Genomic DNA, 23,538 nt, shown 5'->3' with positions numbered 1-23,538 from the left:
CACATACATCTATGAACAGACTGAGTGTCAACACCACTATTTAAACTGGCCCTTAGTAATTTAGTTTAGATTCTGCTTTGCTTCCTCTGTGTGTGTGTGTGGGGGGGGGGGTCAACGCCAGGTTACTCTCAAGCCCTTCGTGACGTCGACTGATGTAAAAAAAAAAAAAAAGGGGCTGATCATATCAATTAAGATGGATTGTGGATTGTGTTTGTCTAAACAAACGAATGAATTAAGTACGATTATTGAATCCATCTAATTAATGAATTATGTTGACGCTATACCAAATCATCTGTCCCCATCACCTGTGAAACAGTTGTTTGCCTCATTAGGCTCTGGCTTGGCACTGAGACGACTATTCTCAAATAACTAAGATCTGTCTCAATCAAAATGGTGTGTGTAGCTATCGATAGGTATAAAGACTTCAAACAGCGCTCCTTGAAGGTGTGTGTGTGTGTGTGTGTGTGGATAGCAGCGGGTGTACTGACTTGAAGTAGAGCTCCTTGAAGGTGTACGTGTGTGTGTGTGTGTGTGTGTGTGTGTGTGTGTGTGTGTGTGTGTGTGTGTGAGGATAGCAGCGGGTGTACTGACTTGAAGTAGAGCTCCTTGAAGGTAAAGTGTGTCTCCACGATGCCAGTAGTCTTGACTCTGGTCCTCAGCACATCTTGCTGGGTGGGGACATAACTCTGTTGGGCAATACGGTCCAGGTCATTCAGATAACTGAGGGAGGAGAGACAACGAGAAACAGGTCAGGAGAGGGAGACAGAGCAGAAGAGAGAGAGAGACAGGGCAGAAGAGAGAGAAAGACAGGTCAGTAGAGAGAAAGAGAGACTGGTCAGGAGAGAGAAAGAGAGACTGGTCAGGAGAGAGAAAGAGAGACAGGTCAGGAGAGAGAAAGAGAGACAGGTCAGGAGAGAGAAAGAGAGACAGGTCAGGAGAGAGAAAGAGAGACAGGTCAGGAGAGAGAGACAGACAGGTCAGGAGAGAGAAAGAGACAGGTCAGGAGAGAGAGACAGACAGGTCAGGAGAGAGAGACAGACAGGTCAGGAGAGAGAAAGAGACAGGTCAGGAGAGAGAAAGAGACAGGTCAGGAGAGAGAAAGAGAGACAGGTCAGGAGAGAGAAAGAGAGACAGGTCAGGAGAGAGAAAGAGAGACAGGTCAGGAGAGAGAGACAGACAGGCCAGGTCCATCAGCATTTCACTGTTAGTCTACACCTGTTGTTTCTCTCTACATTGTTGGGAAGGGCCTGTCAGCATTTCACTGTTAGTCTACACCTGTTGTTTCTCTCTACATTGTTGGGAAGGGCCCGTCAGTATTTCACTGTTAGTCTACACCTGTTGTTTCTGTCTACATTGTTGGGAAGGGCCTGTCAGCATTTCACTGTTAGTCTACACCTGTTGTTTCTCTCTACATTGTTGGGACGGGCCCATCAGAAAGCATTTCACTGTTAGTCTACACCTGTTGTTTCTCTCTACATTGTTGGGACGGGCCCATCAGAAAGCATTTCACTGTTAGTCTACACCTGTTGTTTCTCTCTACATTGTTGGGAAGGGTCCATCAGAAAGCATTTCACTGTTAGTCTACACCTGTTGTTTCTCTCTACATTGTTGGGAAGGGCCCATCAGAAAGCATTTCACTGTTAGTCTACACCTGTTGTTTCTCTCTACATTGTTGGGAAGGGCCTGTCAGCATTTCACTGTTAGTCTACACCTGTTGTTTCTCTCTACATTGTTGGGAAGGGCCCGTCAGAAAGCATTTCACTGTTAGTCTACACCTGTTGTTTCTCTCTACATTGTTGGGAAGGGCCTGTCAGCATTTCACTGTTAGTCTACACCTGTTGTTTCTCTCTACATTGTTGGGAAGGGCCCATCAGAAAGCCTTTCACTGTTAGTCTACACCTGTTGTTTCTCTCTACATTGTTGGGAAGGGCCCGTCAGAAAGCATTTCACTGTTAGTCTACACCTGTTGTTTCTCTCTACATTGTTGGGAAGGGCCCGTCAGAAAGCATTTCACTGTTAGTCTACACCTGTTGTTTCTCTCTACATTGTTGGGAAGGGTCTGTCAGCATTTCACTGTTAGTCTACACCTGTTGTTTCTCTCTACATTGTTGGGAAGGGCCTGTCAGCATTTCACTGTTAGTCTACACCTGTTGTTTCTCTCTACATTGTTGGGAAGGGTCCATCAGAAAGCATTTCACTGTTAGTCTACACCTGTTGTTTCTCTCTACATTGTTGGGAAGGGCCCATCAGAAAGCATTTCACTGTTAGTCTACACCTGTTGTTTCTCTCTACATTGTTGGGAAGGGCCTGTCAGCATTTCACTGTTAGTCTACACCTGTTGTTTCTCTCTACATTGTTGGGAAGGGCCCGTCAGAAAGCATTTCACTGTTAGTCTACACCTGTTGTTTCTCTCTACATTGTTGGGAAGGGCCTGTCAGCATTTCACTGTTAGTCTACACCTGTTGTTTCTCTCTACATTGTTGGGAAGGGCCCATCAGAAAGCCTTTCACTGTTAGTCTACACCTGTTGTTTCTCTCTACATTGTTGGGAAGGGCCCGTCAGAAAGCATTTCACTGTTAGTCTACACCTGTTGTTTCTCTCTACATTGTTGGGAAGGGCCCGTCAGAAAGCATTTCACTGTTAGTCTACACCTGTTGTTTCTCTCTACATTGTTGGGAAGGGTCTGTCAGCATTTCACTGTTAGTCTACACCTGTTGTTTCTCTCTACATTGTTGGGAAGGGCCTGTCAGCATTTCACTGTTAGTCTACACCTGTTGTTTCTCTCTACATTGTTGGGAAGGGCCCATCAGAAAGCATTTCACTGTTAGTCTACACCTGTTGTTACTCTCTACATTGTTGGGAAGGGCCTGTCAGCATTTCACTGTTAGTCTACACCTGTTGTTTCTCTCTACATTGTTGGGAAGGGCCCGTCAGAAAGCATTTCACTGTTAGTCTACACCTGTTGTTTCTCTCTACATTGTTGGGAAGGGCCCGTCAGAAAGCCTTTCACTGTTAGTCTACACCTGTTGTTTCTCTCTACATTGTTGGGAAGGGCCCGTCAGAAAGCCTTTCACTGTTAGTCTACACCTGTTGTTTCTCTCTACATTGTTGGGAAGGGCCCGTCAGAAAGCCTTTCACTGTTAGTCTACACCTGTTGTTTCTCTCTACATTGTTGGGAAGGGCCCGTCAGAAAGCCTTTCACTGTTAGTCTACACCTGTTGTTTCTCTCTACATTGTTGGGAAGGGCCCATCAGCATTTCACTGTTAGTCTACACCTGTTGTTTCTCTCTACATTGTTGGGAAGGGCCCATCAGCATTTCACTGTTAGTCTACACCTGTTGTTTCTCTCTACATTGTTGGGAAGGGCCCGTCAGTATTTCACTGTTAGTCTACACCTGTTGTTTCTCTCTACATTGTTGGGACGGGCCCATCAGAAAGCATTTCACTGTTAGTCTACACCTGTTGTTTTTCCATTCCTAACTTGTCCTGTGTTGGTGATGGCGTGCACAACTGGAGCTGCTTCTTCTTGTTTGTAGCTGATAGGAGTGGAACCAGGTGTGGTTGTCTGCTGAAATAGCCAATCCGTGACAAGGACCGACCAGTGGTGCGTTCTGAGATGCCGTTCTGCTGTTGTACTGTGCCGTTTATTTCCCTGTTTGTGGCCCGCCTGTTAGCTTCTCTCTCCACAACGAGCTGTTTTCACCCACAGGACTGCCGCTGACTGGATGTTTGTTTGTTTGTTTGTCGCCACATGCTCGGTAAAGCCCTAGACACTGTCGTGAGTGAGAAGCCCAAGAGGACGGCCGTTTCTGAGATACTGGGACCGGAGCGCCTGGCACCAAACGATCATACCACGCTCAAAGTCTCTCGGGGCTCTCGTTTTTGTCCAGTCTAAAGTTCAATCGAACTGAATGCCTCGATGCCTGTCTGCCTGCTTCATATGGCCACGTGACTCACTGTCTGTAGGAGCGAACCATTTTCATGAACGTAGGTGTACCTAGATAACAGGCCACTGAGTGTGTATATAGCTCTACTATGTGTGAGAATACTTGGAGCTGATTTGCTGGTGTTTTTACAGTCTGTCCAACAACTAAAACAATATTTTTGTGGGGGGGGGGGTCTAAATATTCAGTACATGTATAAATAAAGTTAGTTCTCACTTTTAGATTCTGGTGTACAAATATCGTATACTGTACTTACACAATCTAGTGTACAGCTTATAGGCCACAGTAAATTATATTACTCTTTGACGAAGGCTCTAACTCAGAACTGTAACTAATTCAAATTATAACGGAAATGGAAAAACAATATACTACAACCTACAGTGACACATGAATTTACAGTGTAGAGCAACTCTAATATTTCCTAAGTGAAATGGTAACAGCTTTGACAACCAGCTGGGTAATGTCTGTGATGACAGTGTTTATCATAATCTCCCACTGCGTTGTAGAACACCATCAGCTGTATCAGCTAGCTAGCTGGTCTACATTCTGAACAAGCTGCAGTCTAAACGAGCCATATCCAAGGCGATAAGCAAGACCAGTCTTGTCCATCTCTACTGTGAGCTTTTACATAGCAAAAAAAAAACTATTCTCGGTCCTTCGGAAATGTAACCTCTCAGGAGATGTAATAAAACAATGAAATTCAGAGGAAAGAGGGCGAGGTTAAGTTTCAGTCATGTATGACAAGAGGAAGTTGTCAGTGAATTTAAGACACAGTCGTTCCTATAGAAGTGAATCTGTCGGCAGCTTACAGCATTGTAAACTGCCAGGGTGTATCTTTGTGGCACGTATTTGTATTATGTCTAAATAAAACAAGTCTATAAGCATAACAAGTGAGGTACAGCGCGTGTACTGTGTGTGTGTGTGTGTGTGTGTGTGTGTGTGTGTACACTGTGTCCGTCTGTCAGTCTGTGTGTGTGTGTGTGTGTGTGTGTGTGTGTGTGTGTGTGTGTGTGTGTGTGTGTGTGTGTGTGTGTGTGTACTGTGTCCGTCTGTCAGTCTGTGCGTGTGTGTGTGTGTATGTGTGTACTGTGTCCGTCTGTCAGTCTGTGTGTGTGTGTGTGTGTGTGTACACTGTGTCCGTCTGTCAGTCTGTGTGTGCGTGCGTGTCTTACTAGGATGCGGAGTCGTTGAGCTGGTACTCTCTGGAACGCAGGAAGCAGGTCTGGACCCCGCTGTCCGACCACAGTTTCCGTATCACACCGGTTAGATCTGATGAGATCACACCCTCCTCCGTTGTACCAGCCAATACAAACAGCTGACGAGCATCGTCCTGGTAAAATAGACATGCTCATTAGACCAGTGATTCATTGATTCGTTGATTGACCAATGTTTCCCAAAATGCATCTGGGACCCATACTTCCAGATACGTCATATATTCCAGAACAAGCTCACCTGATTCAACTGGTTAACTAAACAGAACAAATATATAAACGCAACATGTAAAAAGTGTTGGTCCCATGTTTCATGAGTTTAAATAAAAGATGCCAGAAATCTTCTATACGCACAAAAAAAACGTATTTCTCTAAAATGTTGTGCACAAATTTGTTTACATCCGTGTTAGTGAGCATTTCTCCTTTGCCAAGATAATCCATCCACCTGACAGGTGCGGCATATCAAGAATCTGATTAAACAGCATGATCATTACACAGGTGCACCTTGTGCTGGGGACAATAAAAGCCGCATACGTTTCAAGTTTTGACGGAACGTGCTATTGGCATGCTGACTGCAGGAATATCCACCAGAGCGGTTGCCGGATAATTTAAATGTTAATTTCTCTACCATAAGCCGCCTCCATCGTCGTTTTAGAGAATTTGGCAGTACGTCTAACCGGCCTAACAACCGCAGACCACATGTAACCACGCCAGCCCAGGTCCTCCACAGAGTGCCCCATGGTGGTGGTGGTATGGGCAGGCATAAGCTACGGACAACGAACACAATTACATTTTATCAATGGCAATTTGAATGCAGAGATACCGTGATGAGATCCTGAGGTCCATTGTTGTGCCATTCATCTGCCGCCATCACATGTTTCAGCATGACAATGCACGGCCCCATGTTTCAAGGATATGTACACAATTCTTGGAAGCTGAAAATGTCCCAGTTCTTCCATGGCCCACATACTCACCAGACATGTCACCCATTGAGCATGTTTGGGATGCTCTGGATCGATGTGTAGGACAGCGTGTTCCAGTTCCCGCCAATATCCAGCATCTTCACACGGCCCTTGAAGGGGAGTGGGACAACATCCCCCAGGCCACCAATCAACAGCCTGATCAACTCGATGCAAATGGTTGTCACACCAGATACTGACTGGTTCCACACCCCTACTTATTTTTTAAGGTATCTGTGACCAACAGATGCATATCTATATTCCCAGTCATGTGAAATCCATAGATTAGGGCCAAATGAATGTATTTCAATGGACTGATTTCCTTATATGAACTGTAACTCAGTAAAAATCTTTGAAATTGTTGCATGTTGTGTTTATAAATTTCCGTTCAGTGTATAATCCCCAACCCCCTAGATGCATTGAATCAGATGTGCTAGTCTAGAAGAAATAGAACAGGTGGAAGAGCTTTGGGAAACACTGCCATATGTTTATGAAAGACGAATGCCCCTCCCCCCTCCTCAGGAAAACCCCCGGAAGCTGCAAAACCTTCCAACTCTGCTTCCAATAAAGGCTCAGTTCCAAGGGTATACATTCCCTACAGGTACATTCCCTACAGGTACATTCCCTACAGGTACATGTCCTACAGGTACATTCCTACGGGTACATGTCCTACGGGTACATGCCTGAGGGTACATGTCATACGGGTACATGTCCTACGGGTACATGTCCTACGGGTACATGCCTACGGGTACAGTGCCTACGGGTACAGTGCCTACGGGTACAGTGCCTACGGGTACAGTGCCTACAGGCACAGTGCCTACAGGCACAGTGCCTACAGGTACATGCCTACAGGTACATGCCTACAGGTACATGCCTACAGGTACAGTGCCTACAGGTACAGTGCCTACAGGTACATGCCTACAGGTACATGCCTACAGGTACAGTGCCTACAGGTACATGCCTACAGGTACAGTGCCTACAGGTACATGCCTACAGGTACAGTGCCTACAGGTACAGTGCCTACAGGTACAGTGCCTACAGGTACAGTGCCTACAGGTACAGTGCCTACAGGTACAGTGCCTACAGGTACATTCCTACAGGTACAGTGCCTACAGGTACATTCCTACAGGTACAGTGCCTACAGGTACATATCCTACAGGTACAGTGCCTACAGGTACATATCCTACAGGTACAGTGCCTACCGGTACATGCCTACAGGTACATTCAAATGTGAGACCTGTTCGGTAGACGATGAGAACTCTAAAGACTCAGCTCATCAAATACAGATGGGCATGGGTTCTTCAAACCCTTTTTTTCAGCTTGAGACCCAAATGAGAAATTGACCGTCCTCTGGTGACTCAAATCGCCCTCCAAAAGACCCAAATTAAGATGAAATAGCATGTGATCATAACTGGCGACCCACCTCTCACATGCCAGACCCACTTTGGGTTCCGACCCATAGTTTAAGAAAGCAGGCCATTAAAAACATAGACACAATGCGAACCACTCATTAAGAACAAGTTTTGCCAGACCATAAAGTTACAAAGTTACGTTGCGTTGTGTGCCTACCGCTCGTGTGGCGTCCCCAAAGTCTATCTTTAGGTGTCCCATGGCTCTGATGACGGCGATGATAGACTGGATTGTGTTGCTGTACACCACCACTCTGTACTGTTTACACTCCTCCTCAGAGTAGCCGGCCTCATGGATGATTCTGAACAGGAGAACATTCAAAACGTCCAATATTCAATAAACGTCCAATATCCACACTTGAATATCATTAATTAAGTTGTCCTCTGAAGGGGTGGATGGTGGCGGTCCCCCATCCCCCCCCAAAAAAATATAATATATTTTTTAAATACAACTTAACACTTGGTATGAATCAATGGATTAGGCATGTTTTCTACGTAATGTGCACTGTGGAACATTGTCACTCTGGTCTAAGGGAAATCTAACTGAAGTTTTGAACTTTTCTGTATGCGTGACCATTCAAGACAAGACATTTCCAAAACCAACCAACTGTTAACAGGTCTATTGTGTGAGTAAATAGGCATGCTTAATGTGGGAATCCAGGGTTGGTAGTCTATTCAGGCCATGCCAGGCTAGCTGCTGGCCTCTGTGGCCATTGTGTTATGTAATGTGTGCTTCCCTCCATCGTCTCTCTGCCTGAGCGCCACGTTAAAATGAGGCTAGCATCTCTCTATGCAACACACACACACACACACACACACACACACACACACGACAGAAAGAGATGAACTCAGCTGGCAATGGCAATTATCCCTGCACCATTAAACCCTCACAAAAGACAGTACTGTACATCGACAGCATATTATCTAAATGACAGTTAACGGTTTAACTAATCGGGTTAACTGTTTAATAAGTTAAAATAATCAGCTATATAACTTACAAAATGTCAAAAACAGAAATAGTAACAGTAACCTTTTGCAATGGTTTATGCAAGTTTAACGCGCTACTGTCCTGTTGTATGTGAGTTTGAATGCTATTTGGACTGCAACGCGCTACTGTCGTGTTGTATATGAGTTGGAATGCTATTTGGACTGCAACGCGCTACTGTCGTGTTGTATGTGAGTTGGAATGCTATTTTTGGGCTGCAACGTGCTACCCATAGAAATGGAATGAACAGAACAGTCAAACTGCTCATCACCAACATCACCAACATTCTACCCATAGAAATGGAATGAACAGAACAGTCAAACTGCTCATCACCAACATCACCAACATTCTACCCATAGAAATGGAATGAACAGAACAGTCAAACTGCTCATCACCAACATCACCAACATTCTACCCATAGAAATGGAATGAACAGAACAGTCAAACCGCTCATCACCAACTCATTCTAGTTCTGTGCTGCAACCATCATGGGGATTTGTGAGTTTGACATAATGCAGTTTGATGAAAAATGTTTCCTGAACTTACTTCATCTGCTTCACTATTGTACTTTTCCCAGACTCCCCAGCACCTGAAAAGAGAAAAAAAAGAGACTCATCGATTACAGGAGAACTAATAAATGAAACAAAATCAGCCAGAAAAGTACATTTTGAACTGTAGTCTAAACATTTTCAATTCAATTTCAATGTAAGGGGCTTTATTGGCAATGGGAAACATATGTTTAAATAAAATAAACACATTTACTTACAGTAAACATTACACTCACAAAAGTTCAAAAGAAATAAAGACATTTCAAATGTCATATGTCTGTATACAGTGTGGTAACAATGTACAAAAGGGAAAATAAATAAACATAAATATGGGTCGTATTTACAATGGTGCTTGTTCTTCACTGGTTGCCCTTTTCTTGTGGCAACAGGTCACAAATATTACTGCTGTGATGGCACACTGTGGTATTTCACCCAATCGATATGGGAGTTAATCAAAATTGGATTTGTTTTCGAATTCTTTGTGGATCTGTGTAATCTGAGGGAAATATGTGTCACTAATATGGTCATACATTTGGCAGGAGGTTAGGAAGTGCAGCTCAGTTTCCACCTCATTTTGTGGGCAGTGTGCACATAGTATGTCTTCTCTTGAGCCATGTCTGCCTACGGAAGCCTTTCTCAATAGCAAGGCTATGCTCACTGAGTCTGTACATAGTCAAAGCTTTCTTTACGTTTGGGTCAGTCACATTGGTCAGGTATTCTGCCACTGTGTACTCTCTGTTTAGGGCCAAATAGCATTCTAGTTTGCTCAGTTTTTTTGCTAGTTCTTTCCAATGTGTCAAGTAATAATGTTTTGTTTTCTCATGATTTGGTTGGGTCTAATTGTGTTGCTGTCCTGGGGCTCTGTGGGGTCTGCTTGTGTATGTGAACAGAGCCCCAGGACCACTCTGGCTTTGTTATGGAAGGTTTGGGAATCGTTTTTCAATTTAACGGCTCTTTTCTGGATTTTGATCATTAGCGGGTGTCAGTCTAATTCTGCTCTGCATGCATTATTTGGCGTTTTACGTTGTACACGGGATATTTTTGCAGAATTAGTCTCAATTTGGTGTTTGTCCCATTTTGTGAATTCTTGGTTGGTGAGCGGACCCCAGACCTCGCAACCATAAAAGGGCAATGGGTTCTATAACTGATTCAAGTATTTTTAGCCAGGTCCTAATTGGTATGTCGAATTTGATGTTCCTTTTGATGGCATAGAAGGCCCTTCTTGCCTCGTCTCTCAGATCGTTCACAGCTTTGTGGAAGTTACCTGTGGCGCTGACGTTTAGGCCGAGGTACGTACAGTGGTTCTTCCTTAAAAAGGTTTTGAGTTTATGCCGCGACCGTTTATGGTAGATGGTGGCAGATTGCGTAATTCTGTCATTGCACCACACTACGGCAAGGAGGAGTCAGAATGCTCATCTATCAGTAGTCTAAAATGTGGCACAAATTGACTCTCTTTTCGGATATTAATGGAGGCGTTTTCAGTCTTGAGTCCTGCATCAGGCACACACACACACACACACACACACAACGCTGCCGGTGGTCCTGGTGTTGAGAGAGAACTTGGGTAAATACAAATGGGGGAATTACACTTGACGTGTACAGACGATTTTTGAAAAATAGGTACGGTGGCCTTTTGGTTTCTCTCCCTCTAAAAACAGAAAGAAATAATTCTAGATAACAAAGTGGCTTTATTTACCACAGTGTGAAAGACTGATAGCCCCTCTATATATAAAGTGAGTTGCTGAAACACGGAGTCCTTTGCTGAGGTGAAGAAGAAACTGAATGAAAGAGACCAGCGAGGATTCGTTAGCATAAAGATGACTCACTCACTCATTCATGGCTTCGAATCAAAATAAATAAGCACCTTTAATAAAGAAATGTTTTGGCTGTTTTGACCAAGTTAATCTACTCATGTTGTGTGTGATCAATTATTTGTGACATTGTAGTTATAATTAATGTAAACAAAATAAATCAAACAAATCCTATTCATAATAAATAATCAGATGCAAGATTGATTTTTCTTTGTATTCATTTTTATACATTTTTAGACAGTACAAAACATACACATACAAGACAACTACATCACACCAGACCCACCTGTTCACACCCGCCCAGACCCACCTGTGTTCACACCCCCCGAGACCCACCTGTGTTCACACCCGCCCAGACCCACCTGTTCACACTCCCCCAGACCCACCTGTTCACACCCCCCCAGACCCACCTGTACACACCCGCCCATCCACACCCGCCCAGACCCACCTGTCCACACCCCCCCAGACCCACCTGTCCACACCCCCCCAGACCCACCTGTCCACACCCACCCAGACCCACCTGTCCACACCCACCCAGACCCACCTGTCCACACCCCCCCAGACCCACCTGTCCACACCCCCCCAGACCCACCTGTCCACACCCTCCCAGACCCACCTGTCCACACCCACCCAGACCCACCTGTCCACACCCTCCCAGACCCACCTGTCCACACCCACCCAGACCCACCTGTCCACACCCCCCCAGACCCACCTGTCCACACCCACCCAGACCCACCTGTCCACACCCACCCAGACCCACCTGTCCACACCCACCCAGACCCACCTGTCCACACCCACCCAGACCCACCTGTCCACACCCACCCAGACCCACCTGTCCACACCCCCCCAGACCCACCTGTCCACACCCCCCCAGACCCACCTGTCCACACCCACCCAGACCCACCTGTCCACACCCCCCCAGACCCACCTGTCCACACCCCCCCAGACCCACCTGTCCACACCCACCCAGACCCACCTGTCCACACCCCCCCAGACCCACCTGTCCACACCCACCCAGACCCACCTGTCCACACCCCCATCTCCCATCACTCTCTGCCACATTGCCTCAAACTGCACCATTTCCTTTTCTTTCCCGTCAACCCACCTGCACTTTAAACATTTGGATAATAAAGCATACTTCTGACAGCCAAAATTCTAACTCCAACCATAACTAACAGATCCTCAACCATAACTAACAGATCCTCAACCATAACTAACAGATCCTCAACCATAACTAACTTCACCAATCTGTCCAAACAGATCCTCAACCATAACTAACAGATCCTCAACCATAACTAACAGATCCTCAACCATAACTAACAGATCCTCAACCATAACTAACAGATCCTCAACCATAACTAACAGATCCTCAACCATAACTAACAGATCCTCAACCATAACTAACAGATCCTCAACCATAACTAACAGATCCTCAACCATAACTAACAGATCCTCAACCATAACTAACAGATCCTCAACCATAACTAACAGATCCTCAACCATAACTAACAGATCCTCAACCATAACTAACAGATCCTCAACCATAACTAACAGATCCTCAACCATAACTAACTTCACCAATCTGTCCAAACAGATCCTCAACCATAACTAACAGATCCTCAACCATAACTAACTTCACCAATCTGTCCAAACAGATCCTCAACCATAACTAACAGATCCTCAACCATAACTAACAGATCCTCAACCATAACTAACTTCACCAATCTGTCCAAACAGATCCTCAACCATAACTAACAGATCCTCAACCATAACTAACAGATCCTCAACCATAACTAACAGATCCTCAACCATAACTAACAGATCCTCAACCATAACTAACAGATCCTCAACCATAACTAACAGATCCTCAACCATAACTAACAGATCCTCAACCATAACAAACAGATCCTCAACCATAACTAACAGATCCTCAACCATAACTAACAGATCCTCAACCATAACTAACAGATCCTCAACCATAACTAACAGATCCTCAACCATAACTAACAGATCCTCAACCATAACTAACAGATCCTCAACCATAACTAACAGATCCTCAACCATAACTAACAGATCCTCAACCATAACTAACAGATCCTCAACCATAACTAACAGATCCTCAACCATAACTAACAGATCCTCAACCATAACTAACAGATCCTCAACCATAACTAACAGATCCTCAACCATAACTAACAGATCCTCAACCATAACTAACAGATCCTCAACCATAACTAACTTCACCAATCTGTCCAAACAGATCCTCAACCATAACTAACAGATCCTCAACCATAACTAACTTCACCAATCTGTCCAAACAGATCCTCAACCATAACTAACAGATCCTCAACCATAACTAACAGATCCTCAACCATAACTAACTTCACCAATCTGTCCAAACAGATCCTCAACCATAACTAACAGATCCTCAACCATAACTAACTTCACCAATCTGTCCAAACAGATCCTCAACCATAACTAACAGATCCTCAACCATAACTAACAGATCCTCAACCATAACTAACTTCACCAATCTGTCCAAACAGATCCTCAACCATAACTAACAGATCCTCAACCATAACTAACAGATCCTCAACCATAACTAACAGATCCTCAACCATAACTAACAGATCCTCAACCATAACTAACAGATCCTCAACCATAACTAACAGATCCTCAACCATAACTAACAGATCCTCAACCATAACTAACAGATCCTCAACCATAACTAACAGATCCTCAACCATAACAAACAGATCCTCAACCATAACTAACAGATCCTCAACCATAACTAACAGATCCTCAACCATAACAAACAGATCCTCAACCATAACTAACAGATCCTCAACCATAACTAACAGATCCTCAACCATAACTAACAGATCATCAACCATAACTAACAGATCCTCAACCATAACTAACAGATCCTCAACCATAACTAACAGATCCTCAACCATAACTAACAGATCCTCAACCATAACTAACAGATCCTCAACCATAACTAACAGATCCTCAACCATAACTAACAGATCCTCAACCATAACTAACAGATCCTCAACCATAACTAACAGATCCTCAACCATAACTAACAGATCCTAAACCATAACTAACAGATCCTCAACCATAACTAACAGATCCTCAACCATAACTAACAGATCCTCAACCATAACTAACAGATCCTCAACCATAACTAACAGATCCTCAACCATAACAAACAGATCCTCAACCATAACTAACAGATCCTCAACCATAACTAACAGATCCTCAACCATAACTAACAGATCCTCAACCATAACTAACAGATCCTCAACCATAACTAACAGATCCTCAACCATAACTAACAGATCCTCAACCACAACTAACAGATCCTCTACCATAACAAACAGATCCTCAACCATAACAAACAGATCCTCAACCATAACTAACAGATCCTCAACCATAACTAACAGATCCTCAACCATAACTAACAGATCCTCAACCATAACTAACATATCCTCAACCATAACTAACAGATCCTCAACCATAACTAACAGATCCTCAACCATAACTAACAGATCCTCAACCATAACTAACTTCACCAATCTGTCCAAACAGATCCTCAACCATAACTAACAGATCCTCAACCATAACTAACTTCACCAATCTGTCCAAACAGATCCTCAACCATAACTAACAGATCCTCAACCATAACTAACAGATCCTCAACCATAACTAACTTCACCAATCTGTCCAAACAGATCCTCAACCATAACTAACAGATCCTCAACCATAACTAACTTCACCAATCTGTCCAAACAGATCCTCAACCATAACTAACAGATCCTCAACCATAACTAACAGATCCTCAACCATAACTAACTTCACCAATCTGTCCAAACAGATCCTCAACCATAACTAACAGATCCTCAACCATAACTAACAGATCCTCAACCATAACTAACAGATCCTCAACCATAACTAACAGATCCTCAACCATAACTAACAGATCCTCAACCATAACTAACAGATCCTCAACCATAACTAACAGATCCTCAACCATAACTAACAGATCCTCAACCATAACAAACAGATCCTCAACCATAACTAACAGATCCTCAACCATAACTAACAGATCCTCAACCATAACAAACAGATCCTCAACCATAACTAACAGATCCTCAACCATAACTAACAGATCCTCAACCATAACTAACAGATCCTCAACCATAACTAACAGATCCTCAACCATAACTAACAGATCCTCAACCATAACTAACAGATCCTCAACCATAACTAACAGATCCTCAACCATAACTAACAGATCCTCAACCATAACTAACAGATCCTCAACCATAACTAACAGATCCTCAACCATAACTAACAGATCCTCAACCATAACTAACAGATCCTCAACCATAACTAACAGATCCTCAACCATAACTAACAGATCCTAAACCATAACTAACAGATCCTCAACCATAACTAACAGATCCTCAACCATAACTAACAGATCCTCAACCATAACTAACAGATCCTCAACCATAACTAACAGATCCTCAACCATAACAAACAGATCCTCAACCATAACTAACAGATCCTCAACCATAACTAACAGATCCTCAACCATAACTAACAGATCCTCAACCATAACTAACAGATCCTCAACCATAACTAACAGATCCTCAACCATAACTAACAGATCCTCAACCACAACTAACAGATCCTCTACCATAACAAACAGATCCTCAACCATAACAAACAGATCCTCAACCATAACTAACAGATCCTCAACCATAACTAACAGATCCTCAACCATAACTAACAGATCCTCAACCATAACTAACATATCCTCAACCATAACTAACAGATCCTCAACCATAACTAACAGATCCTCAAGGTAGATGGATGATGTTTAATATGTTACTGGATCATAAACACATATGTCTCGTTGACCTGTACGGTCCAAATCATGATGATCCACACTTCTTTGACAAAATATATAATAATTGATCAACTCTATAAGCAACACCATACTGTATCGTTATGGTGGGAGATTATAATATGGTTTTAAATAACTCTATGGACCGAAAAGGAAATCACAATACAAACTATCACCCTCATGCACTCAAGGGAATCATGAATGTCATGGATATATTGGAATTGTTGGATATATGAAGGCTTAAATATCCTGACCTAGTGAGATATACATGGAGGAGGTTTAATACCCTGACCTAGTGAGATATACATGGAGGAGGTTTAATATCCTGACCTAGTGAGATATACATGGAGGAGGTTTAATACCCTGACCTAGTGAGATATACATGGAGGAGGTTTAATATCCTGACCTAGTGAGATATACATGGAGGAGGTTTAATACCCTGACCTAGTGAGATATACATGGAGGAGGTTTAATACCCTGACCTAGTGAGATATACATGGAGGAGGCTCAATCAAGCTAGTCGTCTTGATTACTTTCTTATGTCAATCTCTCTAGCACCAAAAGTTTAAAAAGTGTTGATAGGGGACAGGATGCGGTCGGACCATCACATAATGGGAATATATATTACTCTTACAGATTTTCCATGTGGGCAAGGATATTTGAGATTTAATCAAAATCTATTGAATGATAACTTGTTTTTAACTAGGACAGAAGAATTGATAACTGACTTTTTCCGACATAACATAGGTACAGCAGATCCCCTTATTGTATGGGACACTTTTTTATGTGTCTTTAGAGGCCATGCAATTCAGTACCAATCTCTAAAAAAACAAGCACTTTAGGTCAAAAGAGTCCATACTAACAAAGGAAATGGAATGCTACCAAAAAGTATTTACTGAAACTTGTTAGAAATGGAGTCACCCATGAATCACCAAACAACATTTTGAAAGAGGGAGTAAAGTACTTTAAGCATATGTTTTCGTTTCAGTCGCCTCCATCTCCACTAACCGAAGCTAATTGTATGGATTTCTTTCCTATTAATAATGTACAGAAAGACTCATGTGAAGGCCAAATTACAGAGGAGGAACTTCTTGATGCAATTAAAGCCTTTAAGGCTGGGTAAACTCCAGGGCTGGATGGCATAACAGTGGAAGGATACCAAACTTTTTTTTATATACTCACGACTGTTATTAGCGTGTTTTAACCACTCCTATATAAATGGTAGATTATCAGACACTCACCAAGAAGGTCTGATTTCATTATTACTGAAACAGGATACAAGTGGTAAATATAAGGATCCAGACCATTTAAAAAATGGGAGGCCTCTTACACTTCAGTGTTGTGATGCAAAAATTATAGCAAAATGCTTAGCGCATAGAATTAAAAAAAGGTATTGTCTGATATTATTAATATCCTAATTAGACAGTTTTTTTTTTACATGGACAATACATTGGAGATAATATAAATACTGGAAACAATAGAACACTATGAAATATCTGGGAAACCAGGCCTGGTATTCATAGCCGACTTTGAAAAGGCCTTTGATAAAGTACGACTAGAGTTTATATATAAATGCCTGGAATATTTCAATTTTGGAGAATCCCTTATAAAATGTTATTATGTATAGTAACCCTAGGTGTAAAATAGTAAATAATGGCTACATCTCTTAAAGTTTTAAACTGTCAAGAGGAGTAAAAACAAGGTTGTCCACTGTCGGCATATCTATTTATAATGGCCACTGAAATGTTAGCTGTTAAAATCAGATCCAACAATAATATTAAGGGATTAGAAATCCAGGGCTTAAAAACAAGGGTTTCATTGTACGCTGTTATCTTTTTAAAAAACACAATTAGAATCCCTCCACAGGATTTAGATACTTATTCTGACCTGTCTGGATTAAAACCAAATTATGATAAGTGTATTTACTATATTACGTATTGGATCACTAAAAAAATACAAACTTTTTCATTACCATGTAGTTTACCAATAAAAATGGTCTGACAGGGATGTGAACATACTCGGTATACATATCCCAAAATAATTAAATGTCGTTTTTATAGCCTAACACGAAACATTTTGTGAACCGCTTGTGTAGTGAATTCCGTCTCATTCCATTTTCGACGACACATTCCAGGTAAATCACCCACACAGAACTTGACTTTTCCAGTCATGTTTGGTTTCACTGCAATCAACTGGTTTGTTTGTAACACAATCAAACCTGATGGGCCATTTCGCGGGACGCATTGACTGAAAGAAACCGATTTGAAGACAACAAGTAATGACATCATTGTGCACCAATGATTGGCCCGCTGTTTCGTTGATTGACTGTCTTTTAACCCAATGACCACTGATCGTCTTGAAATCTAGCTGGGTAGATAGCCAATGAGCTGAGCTAAACGGCAATACGCCATGTTTATGTGTTGCAAGACCAACCCATGTAGTAAACTACAGCGTAAAGTGAGTCATGCGCTATTGAAGTTTCATACCGGAAGGAGAAACACATATTACGCACTGCATTGTTTGGTGAATGCGCAGATTCAGCTGTTTATATATCAATCATTATGGCGACTAAGTCAGGGAAAGCTAAATCTAAGTCTATATATACAGATGTACACACAACTTTAGAATAAATTGATTGGGAAGGTGAGACAGAGATTGTTGTAGGACGCTTCATTTAGCAATTGTGGAGGAATATTTTTTGAACGGGAGAGGATATCGTTTTGGACTGGTAAGTTCTTATCATGCTAATGCCCTGTTTGAAATTAATAATATAAAATATTATTTGTGATTTTCTATTTATTTTAGAAGCAATATATAAACATTTAATGTCATGAAATGTGAGATGTGTGTGTCTGCCGCCCCACCCCAACCCACATGAAATAGCCTATTTGAGGCTGTTGAGGAGAGGGCAGGACCACATCAATGGCCAAAGTGAAATGGACACAGTAGATACAGCTGGTCTGTTGTAATATAACAAAGACAGTAGATCTAGCTGGTCTGTCATAATATAAGAGACAGTAGATCTAGCTGAAATGTCATAATATAAAAGAGACAATAGATCTAGCAGGTAATAATAATATAATAATATATTCAACCTTCAACTCTCTATATATATCTGTTTATTATACCTGTTGATACAGGGCTCATATGTGAAACTATTCTAACTGAACATTTTCTTTCACAGTGACACTGACTCCGAATGGGAGTCTTATCCGGTGTCCTGTGTGAATTTAAGTATGCTCTCTCTAATTCTCTCTTTCTCTCGGAGGAGGACCTGAGCCCTAGGACCATGCGTCAGGACTACCTGGCATGATGACTCCTTGCTGTCCCCAGACCACCTGGCCTTGCCGCTGTTCCAGTTTCAACTGTTCTGCCTGCGGCTATGGAACCCTAAACTGTTCATTTTTACTCTTTAGGTGCTGTCCTGTTGCACCCTCTACAACCACTGTGATCTCCACCCGGCACAGCCAGAAGAGGACTGGCCACCCCTCAGCCTGGTTTTTCCTAGCCACCGTGCTTCTACGCCTGCATTGCTTGCTGTTTGGGGTTTTAGGCTGGGGCTATTCAAATAGATTTGATTTCATAAAGGACTTAGGGTCATCCAAATATTGAAAGTGTGTAAATAGTTACCCATGTTATTTTGTAAATGTATATATATATATATTTTTTTTTTTCATATTTTTTTCTTTTGTTTTTCTTAATTTTTTTTTTTGGGGGGGGGGGGGGGGGGGTGTTAGAATACCATTTTGGCATTTTGTATATAGTTATTTGCTTCAAAATGTATACCTTCACCAATTTGGCCACTTGGGTACATTTGGGCTACTTGTGTGGGACACCTGGGTGACTTCATGATAAATGTCATGTAGCACACTCATTTTGGAAGTTATCATTCTGTAACTTTGCACAAGTACTGTTGCCCTCTTATGTTTTTCACTGAAATTGTCCCTATCATCCTATCTGAATGTTTGTTTTATCTTGTTCATTTTAAAGATGATTCAAAAAGAAAAAAACGTATGTTTTTTTTCATTGTTTTATCTAAACCAGATCTATTGTGTGTTATTCTCCTACATTCAATTCACATTTACACAAACTTCAGAGTGTTTTCTTTCAAATGGTACCAAGAATATGCATATCCTTGGTTCTGTGCCTGAGCTACAGGCTGTTAGATTTGGGTATGTCTTCAGGCGGAAATTGCACAAAGTAGGGGGGGAGTTGCAAGATTAAAGTGGCGAGTCTCACTAGTGTTGAGTAATGTACTGTTTAAAGTGGCGAGTCTCACTAGTGTTGAGTAATGTACTGTTTAAAGTGTGAGTCTCACTAGTGTTGAGTAATGTGCTGTTTAAAGTGGAGTCAAACTAGCATTGAGTATTGTGCTGTTAAAAGTGGCGAGTCTCACTAGTGTTGAGTAATGTACTGTTTAAAGTGGCGAGTCTCACTAGTGTTGAGTAATGTACTGTTTAAAGTGGTGAGTCTCACTAGTGTTGAGTAATGTGCTGTTTAAAGTGGAGTCTCACTAGCGTTGAGTAATGTGCTGGTTAAAGTGGTGAGTCTCACTAGAGTTGAGTATTGTGCTGTTAAAAGTGGTGTAGGTCTACTTACTATGCTGGCTCTTTTTTTACTGTAGCAAGGGCAACGGTTGACTCGTCTGTGAAGATGACGTCATTGAAAGTCTCGCCAGCTTTGATCCATGCCTGGGCCACGCAAAGGTCTTTGTCAGACAAATCATTGGGTCAAAACTAGAGAACATACATGGTTAATGTTCTGAAAAAAAAAAAATAATATATTATTCATATTATTCACGGCTCCTTTCTCTTCTCTGAGCTGGAGTTCTTTTAAGAATAAACAAGAAGCCATCCACCCTTGATGGGCTATCAGCAGGACAATAGACTCTTGCCGAGTACAGGGAATTTAAATGTTTTAATGGCTGTTTGCGAGGCGTGTCACTTTTCTCCCATCTCTTTTGCATAGACCACCAAATGCATTGTTTTCAAACCATATCTGTCTGGATCCATACATTACTATGGGAATAAATATCACCGAATGACAGAGCTTGGGGACTGGTCTTTATGAATCAATCAGATTTTTATGTGGAATGTTAGGATTATTTTGCTCTTCGCTTGCAGTCACTTAGTAGCCTAGGTCTACTCCCGACCGGTCACGTTGTACAGCGTCATATTTTACTAACGGAAACACTTAGGCCTACATCGGCTACAGTAAGAAATGCATTTTGGTTTTTCTTGGAATAGAAACACCATAATAGTCATCAAATTAATTAAACTACATTTCCAAAAATCAATCCCATAGTGTCTGTTCTATTCAAGGCTCCCTTTGACTCTTAGGCCCTACACCTCCATGTCATTTCAATAACTTCGCTTCTCAAAGATGCCCTCTAGTGGGCAGACTAGCACTAACTACCATTAATGGAAACAATGGCTGACACTTAAATAACGTGCCATAGAATTCTGGGGCAACCTGCAAGCTGTGCTGCAGTACGACAACTTATAAAGGAAGAACCACTATACATTTTTGTGTGCTCTGGGGCAACGGTGTCTAGATGGAATTTGTATTTGTGGTCCTGGCAACTGGACCTTTTTAGAACACCATTACTTTTGTCTTACTGAGATTTACTGTCAGAGCCCAGGTCTGACAGAATATCTAGGTGCTGCTGTAGGCCCTCCTTGGTTGGGTACAGAAGCACCAGATTGTCAGAAAGCAGTAGACGTTTGATTTCAGTAGAGTGAGGCCGGGTGCTGCAGACTGTTCTAGTGCCCTCACCAATTCGTTTATATATACACAGTACCAGTCAAAAGTGAGGATTCTATATTGTAGAATGTTAGTGAAGACATCACAACAGTGAAATAACACAAATGTAGTAACCAAAATAAAAAGTAAAATGTTAATTCAAAATATATTTTATATTTAAGATTATTCGAAGTAGCCACCCTTTGCCTTGATGACAGCTTTGCACACTCTTGGAAGTCTCTCAACCAGCTTCATGAGGAATGGTTTTCCAACAGTCTTGAAGGAGTTCCCACATATGCTGAGCACTTGCTGGCTGCTTTTCTTTCACTCTGCAGTCTAACTCATCCCAAACCATCTCAATTGGGTTGAGGAATCTGTGGTCTGCATATTTTATTTCATTTAGGATATCATCAACAACGCTGGCCTTTTTGGTTTGGAGGGTTTGTATTTCGTTATGTAGTTCATTCAATGTAATTGGAGAATCCAGTGGGTGCTGGTAGTCTTTAATAGTTGATTCTAAGATTTGTATTTGATCATGTATATGTTTTTGCTGTTTGTTCTAGAGCCAAAAATATTGGTTTATCAATGCATCTCCGTTTTGGATAGATAACTCATGTTGTTTGTTTAGTGTTTTCAAATTTTCCCAGAAGTGGTTAGATTCTATGGATTCTTCAATTACACTGAGCTGATTTCTGACGTGCTGTTCCTTCTTTTTCCGTAGTGTGTTCCTCTATCATTTAAGGCACAGGCTCAGGTTTTCTGGGTCTCTGTTTTTGGTTGGATAGGTTTCTGCATTCTTCATCAAACATTTTGTCACTGTTGTTCATTTTTTAAGGTTGTCTACTTAAATGTTTAGATTTGATAGGGAAACAGGAGGTCAAATATACAGTTTAGATTTTCTACTCCCAAGGTTACACTTTCATTATTACAGTGAAACATTTTGTCCAGGAAGTTGTCTCAAAGGGATTGAATTTGTTGTTGCCTAATTGTTATTTGGCAGAGTTCCAGACTACTTTCCTTCCTTCTATAGCATTTCTTAATATTATTCAGTTCCTTTGACGCCTCGTGATTGAGTATTGCTCTGTTCAAGAAGACTGTGATCTGATAGGGGTGTCAGTGGGCTGACTGAACGCTCTGACTCTGGGTTGAGATCTGTCTCGCTCTCGCTCTCTCTCTCTGTCTGTCTATTTTAAGTCTTCTGAAGAGAGATGAAATACAGATGAAAGGTTAGGCATGGAACCTCTAACTCTGGCATTTTCACTGGTAAAAACTCATGGGTACCCTCACAATGGCTGCCTGGTATTGTGATGCATCTAGAGGCGAAAGAAACTCACACCGATTTAGGCGAGGTGCTGGCTAGCGGAGTAGAACACTTGAAAAATTGAAAGGAGAGCCGCACACTATAGGAGCTCAGATGCAATAAGCTGTCTTCATCAGGGTATTGTGATGCAATCATTTCCATTGTGATGTAGAATGTTCCTTCAAATGATATTAACCTTTTCACACGTACCAACAAACGGGTACCAACAAACGGGTGTGATTCTACAGTGGTCCCTGCAGCGTACGCTCAAACCGGTGCGATTTGAACACTTATTTAGAATATCCAGTTTCGATTAACACAACAGTCAGCATTTGAGCTAGGCACACTTTTTTCAAAGAAACATTTCTGCACAAAGACAGTCCTTACAAAAGTTATGTTCTGAATGTGGCCAGTTTATTTTTGGATGGAATGTTCAGACATTCACAGAAGTAGCAACAGCATAACACAATAATCTAAACTGGAAAATATAGGCTACATTAGTCCTAGCGCTAACTGAGGAAAGGTTGACATAACACAATAATCTAAACCGGAAAATATAGGTTACATTAGTCCTAGCGCTAACTGAGGAAAGACATAACACAATAATCTAAACCGGAAAATATAGGCTACATTAGTCCTAGCGCTAACTGAGGAAAGACATAACACAATAATCTAAACTGGAAAATATAGGCTACATTAGTCCTAGCGCTA

The 23,538-nt window shown here is 41.9% G+C and overlaps 1 protein-coding gene across 1 annotated transcript in view; it reads right to left on the bottom strand.

Annotated features, from left to right (window-relative positions):
• Positions 1-23,538, bottom strand: part of LOC139368990 (guanine nucleotide-binding protein G(i) subunit alpha-3-like) — a 76,710-nt gene that overhangs the window by 15,534 nt on the left and 37,638 nt on the right. Inside the window, exons 2-5 of the mRNA XM_071108527.1 lie at positions 9,055-9,097; positions 7,684-7,825; positions 5,117-5,274; positions 592-720 (exon numbers count right to left, since the gene is read on the bottom strand). Of these exons, the coding sequence (XP_070964628.1) occupies positions 592-720; positions 5,117-5,274; positions 7,684-7,825; positions 9,055-9,097 (472 nt within the window). The remainder of the gene's footprint in view (positions 1-591; positions 721-5,116; positions 5,275-7,683; positions 7,826-9,054; positions 9,098-23,538) is intronic.

This window comes from Oncorhynchus clarkii, chromosome 16 (assembly GCF_045791955.1).
Source record: "Oncorhynchus clarkii lewisi isolate Uvic-CL-2024 chromosome 16, UVic_Ocla_1.0, whole genome shotgun sequence".
NCBI classification, from domain to species: domain Eukaryota; kingdom Metazoa; phylum Chordata; class Actinopteri; order Salmoniformes; family Salmonidae; genus Oncorhynchus; species Oncorhynchus clarkii.
Note: the sequence above shows the minus strand (reverse complement) of the source record. Positions and strands in the feature narration are given on the sequence as shown.